The sequence below is a fragment of the Seriola lalandi genome, unplaced genomic scaffold (genome assembly GCF_002814215.2).
Source record: "Seriola lalandi dorsalis isolate HSWRI2012SDOR001 ecotype SW California unplaced genomic scaffold, Sedor1 jcf7180002054907, whole genome shotgun sequence".
In the NCBI taxonomy this organism is placed as follows: domain Eukaryota; kingdom Metazoa; phylum Chordata; class Actinopteri; order Carangiformes; family Carangidae; genus Seriola; species Seriola lalandi.
The window spans coordinates 1,698,209-1,716,500 of NW_019525459.1; the positions used below are offsets into that span (position 1 = coordinate 1,698,209).

Here is an 18,292-nt window from a genome sequence, read left to right on the forward strand (position 1 = left end):
ACCACCAACCCTGTCGCCCCATCCCCAACCGTTTCGTTGTGAATAGGAGCAATTTTCTAAGAGCTATGAAATCACGTAATAGGTCCTAATATGCAGCTGCTTGGCACAGTGAGGCAGCCTCTATTAACACGGAAGTCAAACACAATATGTGTTTTGGCTGGAGAATCACTGAATACACAAGTACGGGCCAGATTTATTCAGATGAAAATCCACACAACTGTCAGCGTCACAAAGACAAACTATTTGCTCCATCTTTTGACATGTGTTGCCCTATTTCAAATTCTGTCTTAACTAAAGTGGTCATAGCAAAGCATTCAACCTGTAAAGAAAGTCGTTTGGAAAATTGAATGGTGGGCTAAAACATTTGAAACATATTTGTGGTGTTGGGAAACAGATTTCTGGTGAAAGCTGCAGCAATGACAGCGTCATTATCTGTGTCCCGGTTCATGTGTTTCTACAGCTGTGATCATTTTCACAACCACATACGTCACAAAAGGACACATGTTCTCTCACCAGTCTTTATGTTGTCACACATTAAATCTGGGAGGTAATGGGAGGCAGATGTGTTGCATCTTATACATCTTAAGAATTAACTGTATGTTTCCAAATGTCTTAGCAATATTACATATACTGACGTCAAAGGTTGATAAGATAAAACACGGCATGTATTAAATATTGTAATGTGATATTACAAAAGTCCCTCACTGACCTGATTCAAGTTCATGTGTGTCTCATTTGATCAGAATTATTTTTAGATAAAAAAATGTATTAGGTCTCGTATTGAATGGAAAATAATACTATTAATAATTTATGTGTGTGTGTGTGTGTGTGTGTGTGTGTGTGCGTGCGTGCGTGTGTGTGTGTGTGTATGTGTGTGTGGTCTTTATGTTTTATTTTAAAAGAACATTAATCTAAGGTCACTGCTCTGTGTAAAATGAGCTACATTCACTCTGTCATCTCAGGTTTGACTTTAGACGTCACACCTGTCACACAGAGACGTCTGGTGTTCACTGTGAGGAATTCTATTTTGGTTCAGCTCAGAAACAGAAGTTTCCTCTGCTGCCAACTGAACTGAGGTAAGTTCAGTGTCATTCGATCAGTTTTGACTATGTGAGTTAATTTAACTGAACTGAAGCTGTGAAGTTGAGTCACCTGATCAGTCACAGGAACAGTTGTTCCACACATTTGTTTAAACTTCCTCATCTGATATGTAGCAGTGACAGATTGAGCTGCTGAAGCCTTTTTCGACCAGAGTCAGAGTCAGTGAGGACGAGATGTGAGGCTGCTGCTGTGTTCAGGCTCAGACTCAGCTCATCAGGGTTTGTATTGTTTTCATTATCATGAACAACTCAATTTAACATTGTTAGACATTAAGTTTACATATTCAAACCACAAAACAGAGTCTCTGGAGGGTTCTCTCAATGCATGAGCAATGCATGCTTGGAAGTCTGTTAATATGCTAGCTCTGTTTCTTTTAAAATTCATTTAATAGTTTAGTGAACGTTCAGCAGTTCATTCATTCAGCTCATGTTTAAAGTCTGAGAATGTAAAACTAGAGATGGAGACAGTTTAAATTATTTTCCCACATTTTGTTAATTATGAAAAGACCCAAATGAACATTGTAAGTACTAATTAACCACTTGGTTACTATAAGCTAATTATCCAAACAGCATTTGTACAGGAATGATCTGTAGCTGTGATCAGTATGAGCTGTTTCCAGTGTAAATCTATAGAGAATGATTTCAGAGCTGCTTTTGTCCACTGGGACAAACTCACTCACACACACATTTTATCAATACATCGATGAGTTAAAGCTTGTTTGTAGAATGAAAACATCTGACTCTTAATCTCACTTCCTGGATCCGGAGAGGTGAACTCACCTTGCTGGATCTCACTGAGCTGCTTGATGGCCTGGTCTCTCTCCTCCTCTAGCCTCCTGCACTGATGTCGGAGACACACAGAGACACTGCTGCTTTAATCTGCCTGGAACAGCAGCTGATTTCATCTGACCAAATGTGTCCAAAAATACATTACACAAAGCACTGTGACCCTGAGGTTTCCATATTCATTTATACCAAATAACCAGAAATCTAGAATCCTGTGTACGACTTGAAATGCATTTTTAAAAAGTTAATTTCCACATTTATCTTACATACATTTATCTATGTGTGAGAACAAGAACAACACCTTTGTTCTGTAGAAAGATTTCTCTCAAACCACCTGTTTGTGTATCAGCACAGCTTCTGACAGTCCCCACACACTCTGTCATCTGTCTCCATTGACACACATTGACTCTGCCATTGTTTCTCTGTTGTTACCATTAATTACAATTAATCAACTGTTGACAACTGCTACTGTTAGTACAGCTACCACTACTACTGTTACTGTTATTGAAACAGTAACTTAACCATACAACATCCTTCATATGTGGAACCAGACCAGCCCTGACCCACAGTGACACTTACCTCCATGGCTGCGGTCTCATGCCTCCTCTGCAGACTCTCATACTCCTGCAGGGCTGTGGGGAGCAGAGGATGCCAGTAAGTCATCTCCATCAGTTAATCACATCACAGCAACACCACTCACATCTTCCTGTTTAAAAAAAGCTGACAAGTGAAAACTTGTCCAGCATGTGATAACATCTCATCCAGTGACTCCCTGTGTCCAGTGTCTGGCCCAGAGTTTCCGGTACAGTAACACTCATACTGCCCAAATGTTTGCCTTGGGTGTTACTGCAGTGCTAAGAGGAACTGCAGAGCTGCCTTCTATTATACATTAGTATTAACAGATAATCTGGCTGCTCACTGCCAACTGTGTTACAGCTAACAGCCGAAAACTGGGGGTCAACATCTGTAAGTCTCAGAAGTCAAACAGATGTTTTTACCCTCCAACACAAACACACGCTGCTGTGTGCTGCTAGCTTTTCTCAATGGAACAACCTGCGTTAATCTGTAACTGCATGTCACCTGCTCATGGTGACTTTCAGGGTTTAGTGAGGTCAGCTCTGAATCCAGCTAAAGGAACAGTCTGTCACATACAGTACTGTTGTTAGAGAGCACACCCTCAGACAGATGAAAAGATCTCCCCTGTGCAGCCACATTACAGTAAATATAACTGAAACAAATCTTTTTGATCACAGTTACAGTTAGTTTAGTCTGCTGAATTTGACTGATTTAAGCAAGGTGCATATTATGAGCAAAAACAACTAAATCGGGAAGACTCCACCAGCACAAACTGAATGTGTGAGAGTTTGTGTACAGCACACTGGAGCTCATTAAAAGTAGACTTAACATTTCCCAATTGTTTCAGGTAGTGCCAATAAAAGGTTTGTCCCCTATAACTTAGAGCAGAGCCTCAGAGGAATGTTTCAACATATCTGGTGGATTCATGACATGAAGAACTGAGGAACTACTCAGTGTCAGTCTCTTCAGTCTTACGGCTGTACAGTGATATCTCTCATGTCATGGAGCTTTCGGAAGTGTGTCATTATACAGGCTGTACCCTGCCACTGCCATGTGACATGTTATTAACTCACTCATTCATTTAAGTCACTCTGTGTTGTTGCCATGTAATCCTTCAGCAGAGAAACCCTGGAGATGTCCTGGGCCCAGGAGCAGTTACACCCAGCTCTAGGTGTACGAAGTAAGGTGTAGTCCTCCCTCTGTGCCTGGACTGTACCTGTCCTACCTGGACTATACTGTCCCTGGACTGTACCTGTCCTACCCAGACTATACTGCCCCTGGACTGTACCTGTTCTACCTGGGCTATACCTGGACTGTACATGAAAACAAACACCCCTGAACACCTGTGAAAGACTGAACTCTGCTGAGTGACACACCTGTGCTCGGTCAGTTCTGCTCACTGGACCAGGAAGCTGGTCTAACACATGGACCCAGTATCGTCCAGCAGAGCAGCGGTGATCTGTTGCTGAGATGAAGACTGATCAGTCTTTACAACTGATCAATAATCAAATAAAGTTTTATTGCATTTTAAATATCTGTATTGTTAGCTGTCGCGCGGGTTTCCCTCAGGTCGACAGGATTGGACGTAACATCGGAGCTTTATGACGTTAAACAGCAAAAACCAGCAGCAGCACGTTCATTTTTAGACGTAAAACACTCACCTTGGTCCGACAGGTATGTAATGACATTCATCTCTTCCAGACCTTCGGCAGCCATGACGAGAAACTCTGAGACTAAAGTCCAACAGGAAGTGACCCTCCGCAAACTACAACACAGAACCGTCCAAATAAAATGTTAGAGACTGTCAGGAATATTACAGCTGTAGTGACGGTATTTTGATTCAGAAAAATCTATGTGTGTGTGTTTTTTTTTAAAGATTTTAATGTAGCAGACAGTAATTGGTAATAAATGAAATATTGGATTGGAGGCGGTGCCTGTGGTGCTGAGGTCACTGCAGCTGTTTTGTTGTAATAAATATAAAAAAATGAAAAAGACATAAAACAATGTTTATCTTGTGCCTATTGTTCTTTCAGTCATATCTGACGGTCTTCATCAGCATATGCACTTAAACTAAACAACCACTTCATTATTTATTTTTATTTTGTATATAGTGCCATTTTGTCTCATTTATTTTAGATTCTGTTTCTATTCTTATTTTGTTTCTTATTACATTTCCCCTTATGCTGCGGTTTCAAATTTTTATTTCCTCTCCAGGGATCAATAAAGGTAGATCTTATTTTGTCTAATCTAATCTTATGAAGTTTGCTCAGTTGTCATACTGAGGTCACCTGATCATGATGATGACTAAGCAAATTCTATAAGACTATAAGATTATTTTGTCATACTATTTCCAGGGTCAACTTTCCCTCCAGGGAAATTTCACTTAATTCCCACTGGAGAGAGAGTCCAACACATTATTTGATCTACATTGACATTATTAGCAAATGAAGCTAAAACAAAGCAGTGTCAGGTCAGAGGAGGGTGAAACTGTATGAAAAAACACAACATGCAATTTCTCATAATTTAATTTATTCATGGACACAAACTCACAAAACCATTATGGTTGCACAACAAAGAATTAGTTTCTGCAGACAGACGGGAATGTTTAGCATACTTTTGTATCCTCTTTTTTATAATACAAATCACAACTAAATACAAATCAAACAATTTAACACGAATAATCTTAACATCCACTGTATTCTCTCAAGAGCAAGGTAGAGGAAGCAAGAGGGAAGAAAGAGTCAAAGTACTGGAGGCAATAGACAAACATGTGAACGCTGCCTGTGGCCAGAGTCTATCTGATTTAATTAACAGCAAACCTGACGCCACAAAATACAGCAGTTTTCTTTATGAAACAATAAACAGGAAGTGGACAAAGTAAGAGAAATCCCAGACTGTAAAATCACTGTCATGTACTGACAGGATTTTAGGGCATTTATTATTTTGTCAACATCCATATAGAAACATCTTTCTTCTGATGGAAACCTCCCTTTTCAGTGGGGGTGGATATTACATATCATTTATTGTAAAAAAAAAAATAAAATAAAAAAAAAAATAAAATAATAAGGGGATATTCAGCAGTAACATCCCAATAAATAGAGACTGATCTATCATTTTAAGGATATGTTCATGTTTTTTTGATCAAGGGTAGATATTAAATCCATAGACACTTCCCATACACAACTTCTGGACACAGATACACTACAGTACATCTATAGAGGGGGGTTATTGCCCTGTTCTCGTTCAGGAAAGGGAAGAAGTGGGGGATGGCGTTGGGGTGAGTTGATTCACAGGAAAGAGAAGAAGTGGAGGTAAAAAGACCAGTGGAGAGAGAGAAGATGAAGTTTGAGATGGGTACTGGTTCAACACCATCAGGCTCTGAGCACCAGGAAGTGAAGGGCTGCAAAATGAGATGAAAGAAGGGAATAAAGGGGGAGGAGGAAGGTGGGTAGGATGGTGTGTGGAGCTAGAACAAGAACATCCCTTGGTGTGCCTTAGTGACGGACGGCAGACTCCCTGGGGTAAAACTCGGCCAGCGTGCTCTGAGGAATCCTCTTCAGCATCTCCTTGGGGAAGATTCTCAGCAGCTGCCAGCCGATGTCCAGGGTCTCATATACCGTCCTGTTGTCGTAGGGGCCTGAGAAGACACAGAGGCCACAACGCTGCTGGTTAACATCCAGACATAACATCCACTGTGGCTGTCTCACAAACAGTCTCCGCTGTACGTCAATACAACGTGTTTTTTTTTTTGTTGTTGTTGTCATATTTGTGTCCATCTGATGAATATAAATTCAACAGTTACTCTACTTGTAGCTCTGTTTTGGTCTCCACCTCCTGAAGACAATACAGGAGCTTCAGAAACTCTTCAGATCCACCTTACCTTCTGCCCCACTATCTGAGAATCAATCTGAAATCTCTCACAAAAACCATTTACAACAACAATCCAAACCCTTTGCTGTGACACATTGTCACAAATTGTAGTTAGGTGCATCTTTGCTTTAATTATCTTTGAGATGCGTCCAGAACTGGACTGAGAGTCAGTGTCAAGACAACTAGAGTCACCTCCTCGTGGTTGTTTGGTGGTCACAGTCTATCCTTCCTGAGCTACAGCATTGAATAATGAGCTAAGTCGGGGTCTGGGGCAGCTGTGACTCAGGAGGTAGAGTGGGTCCTCCACTAACAAGAGGGTCAGTGGTTCGATCCACGGCTCCTCCAGGCAACATGTCGAAGTGTCCTTGGGCAAGATACTGAACCCCACTTTGCCCTGTTGGCTGTTCCATCAGTGTATGAGTGTGATGTATGAATGTGTGAGTGAATGGGGGAATGTGAGAAGTATTGTAAAGCGCTTTGAGTGGTCAGCAAGACTAGAAAAGTGCTATATAAGTGCAAGTCCATTTATCATAAGTGTTTCTGCAGAACATTATGATGTCACAGTGAAGTTGACCTTTCACCATTTGGATAAAAAATGTCATCACTTCTTCATTTAATCCTGTTAGAAATTTGTGTTACGTCATGTCATAATTACTGAATTAATTCTTGAGTTTTGGTCAAAAATGTGTTTTTGAGTCCAAGCTAATTTCTGTACCTAATTGGAAAAACTTCCCACGTGGCGTTATTGAGATATCATGTTCACAAGGATGAGATGGACAACAACCTGAAAACATGGTCGCCAGCGTCAAGGCATACAGACCAAACCACGGGAGCGCCGCGGTGGCTCACCTGGTAGACCCCGAGTCCTTACTGCAGCGACCCAGGATCGAGTCCAGCCTGTGGCCCTTTCCTGCGTGTCATCCACTTTCTCTCCCCACAACTTTCCTGTCTCTCTCACTGTGACTATAATAGTTCCTCAACTGTTTGTGACGTGATGTCATCAATTCTTGATCAAGCCTGTAGTTTGAGGTTTCTCTTCTTTTCTCTTGGTCATGTGACCAGTCTGGGCTTGTAATGATGCATCTACACATCTACGACCTAATGAGGAAACAGGAAGCTCCCAAACACATGACGGGCACATTAGACAGTAGGCACAAACTAGTTTTAATCACCTTATCTGAGTCACTTCAGGTACCCCTTAGTGGAAGTATCAAAGTGATGCTCACTGATACTGGTACTTTACTGCTGCATGCTTTACTGCATGACTGAATCAGCCAATCCAAATTCTTCAAGATATAGTTAGCCTGGCTTAGGTGCACTTTAACTGTTACTCTGGTCTAGTTGTATTTTATTCATTTCAGTGTCAGATTTTTTTATTCTTGTGTTATTCTGTTTGGACTTTATTTGGCTTTTAATTGTGTTTCATGTTCCACTCTATAGCTTCTTTTTCTTCATGTAAAGCACAGTGAACTGCCTGTGCTACTACACAAATAAAGCAGCCTTGTCTACAGACTGCTAGAATAGGGAAACAGCTGGCCCAGCTCTGAACGAGAAATAGTTCCAGCACATAATCCTCACCCAAAACCACAAACTGTTCCTGTCACATTTCTGCTTGTGAAGAGATGAAACAAATGAGGTACAACATTGTCATCAGTGAGGTTCAGAGGTGTTGGTGTGACTCCAACCTCGTCTGTATTTAGCTGCTGGACATAGTTTTATCTGTTTTAGTAAAAACCCTGCAAAAGTTTCAAAATGTTGCAGTGTCATAAATTAAACCCGATCAAGTTTTGTGATATATCTTGTGATATTAATTTCTTAATTTAAGTTTAAAAATATTTCTCTCTCTCTTTCCCCACATTGTGTTGCTGTAATGAATATTCTCCTGAGGAATGAGAAAGTACGACTGTATGTTCATTTCACCTAGAAGAAGAAACCGTCTGTGGTGAGGTGCGCCTCAGCTAAAAGAAGAAACCTACACAGATCAATAGTTTCCAAGGACAAACATAAACCTAGAAATATAATGTAATTGCCACTTCAACCACCATTTTTCAAAGCAATACCCTGTAATGGAGCAAAAATATTCAATAACCTGATGCATGTCACAACTGTTGTTTTATTTCACATCATCATTGTCCAAATATTATCATCTCATTTCTACTGCATTTGCAACAGAACAGGAAGCAAGTCCAAAACGTGTGCAAACATACAGGTGCATGTAGGGATCCAGTTACAATACCTAACAATTTACTTTTATTATTAATCAATCTGTATGCTATTTTTTTTTTTGTTGTGCCATGATAAATGACATAAATAATTAATCAGTTATAAAACTAGTTGGCAAGTAATTTTTTGTCAACCAATTATTCGGCTGATAACAACAAGAAGTAATGGCTGCGTTTGTGAGGAGGCAGATGAAAGAAATATATTACATGAACTGTGGTTGCAGTGACACACTCCACCAACACTTTACATCTTCTTACCTTGAGCGATGAAGTTCTTCTCAAACTTCTGCAGGAACTCGAGGTAGAGCAGATCATCAGAGGTGAGGGCCTCCTCTCCCACCACAGCCTTCATGGCCTGGACGTCCTTACCAATGGCGTAACAGGCATACTGGACACAAGGAGAGGCAATGAAGACACCATTGATGACAGTGCATAATATGGTTAAATCTGCTCTCTGCATAAACTACCCTCATTAACGCATTATTACTATAAACACACGTACACCTGCCACTGATCAGTCACCAGGTTTCTCCTCTACCCCCGACATGTTCTGGAGGCATGGCTCACTGTTTCTAACTGTGTGGTGAAGAAGATGCTGCTGTTTGTCCATGTCAGAGCAGGGATCCTCTCCACAGCACCAAGTGTCTGAATTGAATAAATACTCAAATGTTCAAGTTCTACAGGCCTTTGAGTTAGTTTCAGTTTTAGTCGGACCGTGGATGGACTTATTTTAAACATGAGGAAGCACTGCTCCACGTAATAATGTCTTCCTTCATCCACTGAGTTCAAAACTCCAGCAACACTTGCAGTAAAGTATGAGACAGAAAAAATGTACAATAGCCAATCGTATGCAAAAACATCCATCCAAATAAAATTGTAGTATAAAGAATGCTTCCCTCTTCCTCCTGGAAGAATCGACCTTCCCACCTCTTTGTCTGGGCTTCATCACTTCTCTTTTCCTACATGCCACTCCTTTCTGAAGTTGTACTCTACTTGGCTTCTCTCCCTTCATTCAGCCATTCCACTCCACTTCCTTCCTGTTTGAGTCATGTGCACTGATTTGAAACCTGGTGACTCGTACACATGGCAGAGAGATCTGTGTTCTCCTGGAGAATCTGATTTCTCTCATCCCCTTCACTGTTTACAGAAAAGAATGAAGAACTGAGCTTATTGGAGAAAAGAAAGTGCAGTAGATGAGATCTGTTACCAGCTGGTTGGAGACATCAGCGTGGTCCTTCCTGGTCATCCCCTCGCCGATGGCCGACTTCATCAGACGAGACAGTGAGGGCAACACGTTGATGGGTGGGTAGATCTGAACAAAAGTAAATGCAAAATGTGAACTTAATCACCATTTTATTGTTTTAACTACAGAGGATGAATAATGTGAATTGATCAATGTGGTTAACGTCTTAGCTTTTAGCCACTGATGTCAGACAGTTCCATGAACAGTAATTATAAAGAAAACACACAAAGTGACTGGTACAGCATGCAGCATTTTGAGTCCAAACTAACCATGGGACCATCTGACCCAAAAAAAACCACCGTTCTGAGCCCCCGAGTGTGATGAAGGACTGATGAATACCTGTCTGTTGTGTAGCTGTCTGTCAACGTAGACCTGACCCTCTGTGATGTATCCAGTCAGATCAGGGATGGGATGGGTGATGTCTGTTAGACACAAACACCTATTTAATCACAACTTCATTATATTTAACTACAGCAGTAACATTAATAGAAACACTACATATAATGCCGCTGTTCTCTGTTCTGTTCTGCAGATCACTCAGTGATCTGCAGGTGTCATCACACAGGACAGAGACTCAGGCAGTTTAAAGACTGTCACTGTGAATCAAGAGGCTGACAGCTGCTGGATGAGCAGCAGTGTTTAGTCAAAGCCGACACAATCACCTCCTTGTGATGGGGACTCCTGCTCAACTACATAGGAGCAGACTCTTCATGCTTGTTGCTATGGTAACTGGAGGCATCAAAAATGTCTCCTCAGTCCATTTCAGACGCCGTCTACAATGACTCGCCAAAAGATTTATAAATTTAAGGACAGAAAATAGAACACAGAAGAAGAATTTGTCCAACTACTCTGATGTCCAGACACACACACACAACACTGTTTGAATGCATAAATACATGTGTTATACAGAAATCATATCTAGGTCCTCTACAAGGCTGTGCTGAAAGCTGTAGTTCTGCTAATGCTCTCACCATCATTGGGCATGGTGAGGATGGGGATCTGAGTGATGGAGCCGTTTCTGCCCTCCACACGGCCAGCACGCTCGTAGATGGTGGCCAGATCAGTGTACATGTAGCCAGGAAAGCCTCGACGGCCAGGCACCTCTTCTCGGGCAGCAGAGACCTAAAGTGGTGGAAGGATACAAGGTTGTTGACATACATTTTTATTTTATTTCTCTATTTTCCTTATTTTACCTTTAATTATCACCTTATACAATGACTGTAGCACATGTTAGCTGAACACAAAACCAGCAGACATAGAGCAACAATAGCATTCATTTGAAGTAACGCTTGTCCAGTGTTCCCTGTCTTTTAGCTCTGTGTTTGGTCTCCACCAGTTCATGAGGGAAACACCTGGTTCTTCAGCTGCTGAATGCTCCACGATGTTCACTGGTGAGTCACTGACTGTGCCTGTCTGCTGTCGGACAGGTCGAGTGCAGAGGCTCTGTCAGGGCTTCTCCACTGGTGAACTGCTGCTGAAAACTGACCCAACTAATGTCCAATACAGCGTAGAGTGACACTCAGTATACAATGAATTTGGGGGTTGTTCTTTGAGGAAAAACTTGTTAGCCAGTCCTGAGCTCAGGGTAACATTGATAATAGTGGAAAAGTTCACACTCCACTAACTCCAGTCAAACTTGTTATCTGAGACATCGGTCAGTGCTCTTCCTAAAACCCTTTAGTCTTGTAAAAGTGACATACACTTTGAAATGACAAACAATAGCAGAACATGTGTCTTTATTGTGCTGTAAGGGGTAAACTAGCTCTACCCTGTAACAGGATAATAATGATGCACCATTATTTGAGAGTTTCTTACATGGATCAGCTGATTAAGACCCTTCAGCAGGGACTGTTGTTTCAGTCAGCAAAGTGGATGGCTGCAGATTAAAACCCTGCTTTTCTACCTCTGTCTGAAATCAAAGAAGCACTGCTTAAAAATAAATATTGACCTCAAGTGGTAAAAATGCCACTGTCAGTATAAACTGGGTATGTACCGTGCTACAATGAATAATGTCATAGGTGTACTGCATTAACAGTACAGGTGTTGGGGCTTAGTCAAAGGTCAGTTCTCTACAGGTCGACGACTACAAGTGACACCTCTCACATTTCACCCAGTTATGTTCTGTCTGTAAAAATAAGCAGCTTTAAAATCCTCTGTCCACAGAAATAAATATTAATGTTTGATAATAAGTCAGATTTAACCTTCCTGTGCTTTTTTCATATAAACTCTTCACTTGTAAACAAGTGTAAAAAAAATCTCCTGGAACCATTTACTGTTGGAGAGTCAAGTGATGCTAACTCCTCCTGTATGTTTCAGAAGAGGCAAACAGGTGGTTGGAAATGTCGCCATTCTGTTTTCAGGCCCTCTGCAAAAATGACCAAAAGTAAATCCTTGTTCCCAAAGTCAAGTGAATTCAGAGCAAGCAAGAAAGAAAATGCATCTCATTCATCGCTGGATTCAAAGGTTGATGGGCAGGCTAAACACTTGTGAACTGTAGATTCAATGCAAAACTAAACCTTCACGTGCATGAATGGGAACAGAAGTTAAATGTTAATGTCCTCCTGGCTCTTTGTAAGTGGTGAAATACCCATCAAGCTGCCTGAGTCTTAGCTGACTATTGGTGCAGCGTGCATGTGCCAAGGTTATGGACAGCGAATGCAAGAAGGGAAACGCACATGCACCATTTAAAAACCTACATTGTGCTGCCAGTACAGAGACACAAAGGAGTGAGTCGAGAGGGCCTTACTCCTCGCCATGAGGAGAAAGGAGGGCAGTAGGTGGAGGGGCAGAGAGGGGGACCATTTCCTTTTAAAGCCAAGCGGACAATAATGAAATTAAGGTATTTCCTACACGAATGAAGGACACATTATCCTCCCTTTCAGCAATGAGCACAAGACCTTAGTGAGCCCATCACCTTTGTGCTAATGCTGCAGGGAATTTACACTGGTGTGTCATGTTGACACGCTGCCATACAGTCTGGTGTTTCAACTGCTGCTGGAGTCTTCAGGGAGGATCCAGGATGACTATACTATGGTGAGATGTTACTGAATATACTGCACACGTCGTAACTGTACAGTATTTTAAATTCACACCGACAGTAAAGCAGACATACCTCCATGTGTATACAACAGCTGGGCTAACCCAGCAGCTAACAAACAGCTTTTAGAGCCAGAGAAGAGATTTTCTATTCTTGATCTAGTGTTTCCTTGCAGATCACTTCAGGTTCTTGGATATTTGAGGCCGTCCTGTTTCAGATCTACTCACAGATTTTCAGTGATGTTCAAATCAGGGGACTGTGCAACAAAAGCTTCTGCTTCCGATCATTGTCCTGTTGTAGAGGCCAGCTTCTGTTCACTTACACTTTCTTGACTCACTGCAGGACATCTGCCTCCACAATGTGCTGATGTACAATGGAATTCATTATTCCGTCTGTGCAATGATTCCTACTATAAGTTACTATATTACATTGATGAAATAATAGTGCTCAGTCCTCTGTGCCATAGAGCTCCATTCTTGTCCAAAAACATATCAATGTACATGCTGTTGCATTGGTTGACATGTTCCTTCACTACCATGAACTAAGGCTGCACGATATGCAAAAAATAATAAATAATCATGTTGTGAGTATGGCAGATATATGTGATTTCAGTTGGAATGGTTGTTTTTTTTTCTATTTAATTTTTACTGAAATTTAAAAAAAAAAAAAAAGATGATGAAATGATTTGTGTTGGTCTATACCAACAAACATGTTCTTTACATCTGGAAAATATGATTTGTAGGCCGGGCCGTCTCTGTAGCACCACAACACTAACAATGCTAATAATGCACAACAATGTGACACAGATTTGGATATTGCATTTAGCCGTATTGCGATTTCAATTATACCTCCATTAATTGTGCAGCCCTACCATGAACATATACACTGTAGTTTATTTTGATTCAATCCCACAAACACTACTGTTTGACAATTTTCAAATTCAAATTGATCTTCATTTGAATAATCTTATATTGATTGATAAAATCAAGATCTATCTTTTAATATATGTCTTTTACAGTCTACGGCCTTTTCCTGTGAAGCTGTGTGAGAAATAAAAACCTGGCAGACGTAGCTCCACTGAAGGCAGATGTGTGGCTGCATTTCAGATTCAAAAACTACGAAGACAGCAAGGAGCTGGACAGAAACATATCACATGTGTAAAATGAAGAAGTGCTGTGGAAACACCGCAAATCTCTACAGCAGTTAACGAGACGTCACAACAGACACTCAATCTGCAAATACATGCAAAACAAACCACACTGGAGAAAGCGTTTGTGTTCAAGTTACCATGGGAAATGATGGCTCCCAAAGCCTCAGTAATACACTAGAACCACGCTATGTTTCACCAACACGCAAACATTTCAGTGAAGTGGCTGCCTGCTGTTGATAATACACTGAAGATGTAAATAGTTCTGAGATCTGTTTGCCATCTCCACCACACCCTCTGCACTAAAAGAAGCACTTCAAAAAGTGCATTAATGTAACTGCTACAGGTCCATTCTTAATGTAAATTAATATTGTTAATAATACACCAGGTTAGAGGGATATTTTACAGCATTAGTTCTCTGAGAATCTCATATCACATCCTAGATTTTTATGTTTTCATGGAATCTGTTGACATTAAGAAAATATATTAATTTTTTTTTTGTGGCAAAAGTGATTGCAAGTATCTAAAATAATGAGTGTTGAAGTGAGAAGACGATCCGGCTCAGACCTTGATAAAGTACATCACTGGGATCTTTCAGTGGACACAAAATAAATCATTGTTTTTACTTACATCACTGGGTGCCTTTTTTAGTTTTCAACAGAAGCTGCATTAACCAAAGAACATCTAGACTGCTTTCACATTCAGCCTCTTCCAACAAGAACTTAGAAAGATGTGGCAGAATGTGAAGAATGTAACCAACAGGTCTGAGGCAGAGAAGGCAGGGTCATACCTCTCTCAGAGCCTCAGCGTACGAGCTCATGTCAGTCAGGATGACCAGGACGTGCTTCTCACACTGGTAGGCCAGGTACTCGGCTGTAGTCAGGGCCAAGCGCGGGGTGATGATACGCTCGATGCTGATTGGTCACAGAGGCAAAAAGCGGAAGTTATTATAATGAACACATAATAACCTGAAGTCTGAATTCAACTGGTCAAAGCAAACATTTATTCCAGATACAGGTCACACATTTGACATTAGGAAACACAACACATCTTCTCTGTCGTCCCTCACTGACAGAACAAACTTCAGTCATTTACTAAACAAAACACACACAGTAGTGGAGCAGCTGGTACGATCACTGCTCTCACATACGGAGCTCATTTCAGTGTAAATCTTACGTGGGGTCGTTGGCCAGGTTCAGGAACAGGCAGACGTTGTCCATAGAGCCGTTCTCCTCAAAGTCAGACTTGAAGAAGCGAGCGGTCTCCATGTTGACCTGAAGGATATATGATACAAGTCAGTGATGCTGAGGGAGTGTGGCCAGAAGATCCTGAACCATTCTGACAGGATATAAAACATGAGCATCAGACAGGTAACATTACCTTTATGTTGCTCTGTTACAACAGAAGCTTCAAACTGTGTGATGCACAGAATTAGACAAGCCTCTCTATTTCTGTTGGCTGCGTGTTGAGTGTTTTGCTTGATATTTATCATTTCATCTACGCAGTTGGCATTTTAGCTTCACACAGCAGCCTAGTCTGTTATGACTTTTATGTCAAAGTGTATTTAGTATTCAGACATGAGACCAACAAGGTGCATGTCTGACCTTCAGCATTCCTGCTTTACCTGCTTGACTAAAATTAGACAAACATTGACATGTTTTCTTTGAGACCAACTTGTCCAGTGTTATTGTCAAACTAAAAGTAAAGAAACCTGATTAAAACTCACTCTCAGGATTAAGGCTGAGACAGAGGCTGTGGTGGAAAAGTCTTTTTTTTTTTTTTTCTTATGAAGGTTCAAAGTGAATGAAATGAGCTAAAGTATCTAATACTGAAGTCTCTATTTAATTATTATTTTAATGGCTCAACTTCATCTATTTGTATGTTTCTTTCATGTTATTTTATTTCAACATTTCAATCCTGTTTCTTTTGTGTTTGTGGTTAGGAAACGAGGATTTATCCTCCATGTGTTACAAATAAAGTTAGTTTAAAAAAAAACATCCTAATGTAAGTGCAGTCAGATTCTTTTCTCTTAGTCCTTATGAATCCTCCTTCACATCTTTCCTACATGTCATGTTTCCATCGAGGTCAAGGAGAAGTGGTTAGAAAAAGGAGGTTATTTTGACTTATCGGCCCAAATCTAAAAACAGTGGAGGGTTTTATATTTTAATGTTTTTTTTATCATTATACAGATGCATTGCTGTTACACTGTGGCATTTAAACATATTCATATCCATGTGGTGACTTGTATAAATTCCCTATTCTCCCACTAGACTGACCACAGAGGGCTGTGAACTAGTGGAGAAGTAGAAGAGGGAAGGGTTACCATTTATCAAGTGAACCTGTGTGTGTGTGTGTGTGTGTGTGTGTGTGTGTGTGTGTGTGTGTGTGTGTGTGTGCTGGAGGTCAGCATGTCACAAATGGGGTATTAGAGCAGACGGGCGGAGCAGCTGAGGAGGAGAGAACTTGATACTGCAGGGCTGACAGTGTTAAAGGAGCTTTTGAATGAGTAACCTGTCTACATGGCCGGGGGATATGCTCAGAGGCGCAGAAATAACAAGAGGGAATTAAAGGTTAAATCACCTGGTGAATAAAAGACAGAAACCAGGGTGGGAGAAAGGGTACAAGGTGTCACATCAGGGTTAAGAGGGGGATTAGGGTGACAGATGGGAATAAAATAAATGTTTGAACACGGCCTGCTCACCCCCATGGCTGCAAAGACAATGGCAAAGTTCTCAGCACTATAGTCCATCACATCCTTGGATTTCTGCACCAGGCCAGCCTGGCGACAGATCTGAGCAGCAATCTGAGAGGAAGAAAACACAGAGTTTTAGACAGTCAGGACCTCTCTGGGTCAACACAGGTTCAACAACATTTTATTGAAGGGAGACCGCTTATCCAATCAGCATCCTTGTTATTAGGTTTAGTTTTCACATTTGTAAATACCTGAGATCATAGATAACTCAAACTAAAAGCTTCAGCTGAGATCTGTGATCAACTGTTACTGTATGAGGAGGCAGAAATCATAAAGCCTGGAGCTGTAGACTAATGTTCACAATCTGATAATAATGTAAGATATGATATACTAACAGTGTCAAACACACTGAAGTAACAGGCATCACCTGCGTACTCTTCACACATTATTTTTCAGTTTTAAACATTGATATAAAACATGATTAAAGTCTAACTGGAAGAAACTCCTGCAACTGGTGTCACACAATCACACACATCATTTCTCTTGGTCTCGTTACAGACAATAATTATTAGTGGATCAATTCATTCTTCATACAGAGAACTTATCTAGTCCTTTATTCATTACTGCATTTCTTACAACAAACCACAGTCAATCAAGTTTGCTGAGTGACAGAGGAACTTCATTTGCATAATGCCGCTATCTTGATGTGGCCTGACCTCTCCGTGCCCCCAAGTCCACACACCTGGCCCACAGAGGACACCAGCACATGCCTGACCTCTGTGACATGTGCTTACAACATGTGGTCGTCATCATTACTGTGATTCTGTCGTGGGACAGTTATGATTAAGTCACAGTGGTGATAGGTCTGAGGCTGATGCTCTGAACTAATCAAAGATGCTCTGACAGATTTGCTGAAGTTTTCACTATGACATCAGTTAAAGTCATCACGCACACTGTTGTCATATTATCACACTGTATAAGTTGTTACAATTGTCACATTAGCCACATAACATTAGCATACACTTAAAGCTGTGTTTGTGTATTCACTCTCCTTTTGGCTCCGTTTTGGTCTCCTCCACTTCCTGTGAAAAATACCTACTTCTAAGCTGCTAAATACTCGACTATGTTCACCGCAAACAGCTAACTCTGTGTGTCTGCTGTTGGTGCTTGGCATACACTTAGACTGAAAACAGCTGGAGATGATGAGAGTGATGACACTGAAGCATATCAGTAAAGCTGTGAGCTTCAGCTTCATTTGAGACAGATTATGCATCATATTCTGTCTTTTTCTGTCTCGCAGATGTCACATGATCCAGGAGCACTTCATTTACTGACATCTTTTCTCTTTAATTTCTCTAGAGCTTGCTGAATGATTTCAGGCTTCCTCACACTGATGGAGCTAAATAATGCTTTTCTGTGAATACTTACCTAAGCTACTGTACCTCTAACATTGGTTAACACTACAGTCTGTTTTAAAATAAACCCAAATGGAACAGATTTTTACGCAGAGTAACGCAGTCACTTGAAGAAAAAAAGAAATTGTTAATATACCAATAATGATAATTATTAATGATATAATTATCTCAGAATTTAGATGAATATGTTAATTCACAAAACAG

At 40.8% G+C, this 18,292-nt stretch overlaps 2 protein-coding genes across 3 annotated transcripts in view; both read right to left on the reverse strand.

Annotated features, from left to right (window-relative positions):
• shtn1 (shootin 1) overlaps positions 1–4,246 on the reverse strand; it is a 34,841-nt gene extending 30,595 nt beyond the window's left edge. For both annotated transcript variants that reach the window (XM_087169681.1, XM_023430552.2), the window contains exons 1-3: positions 4,124–4,246; positions 2,466–2,518; positions 1,881–1,941 (exon numbers count right to left, since the gene is read on the reverse strand). In XM_087169681.1, the coding sequence (XP_087025807.1) occupies positions 1,881–1,941; positions 2,466–2,518; positions 4,124–4,178 (169 nt within the window). In that variant the 5' untranslated portion in view covers positions 4,179–4,246. The remainder of the gene's footprint in view (positions 1–1,880; positions 1,942–2,465; positions 2,519–4,123) is intronic.
• Positions 4,247–4,974: 728 nt separating this feature from the next.
• Positions 4,975–18,292, reverse strand: part of atp6v1ba (ATPase, H+ transporting, lysosomal, V1 subunit B, member a) — a 34,936-nt gene continuing 21,618 nt past the window's right edge. The window contains exons 7-14 of the mRNA XM_023430587.2: positions 16,683–16,784; positions 15,158–15,255; positions 14,772–14,895; positions 10,769–10,919; positions 10,137–10,219; positions 9,762–9,866; positions 8,813–8,942; positions 4,975–6,099 (exon numbers count right to left, since the gene is read on the reverse strand). Of these exons, the coding sequence (XP_023286355.1) occupies positions 5,957–6,099; positions 8,813–8,942; positions 9,762–9,866; positions 10,137–10,219; positions 10,769–10,919; positions 14,772–14,895; positions 15,158–15,255; positions 16,683–16,784 (936 nt within the window). The 3' untranslated portion in view covers positions 4,975–5,956. The remainder of the gene's footprint in view (positions 6,100–8,812; positions 8,943–9,761; positions 9,867–10,136; positions 10,220–10,768; positions 10,920–14,771; positions 14,896–15,157; positions 15,256–16,682; positions 16,785–18,292) is intronic.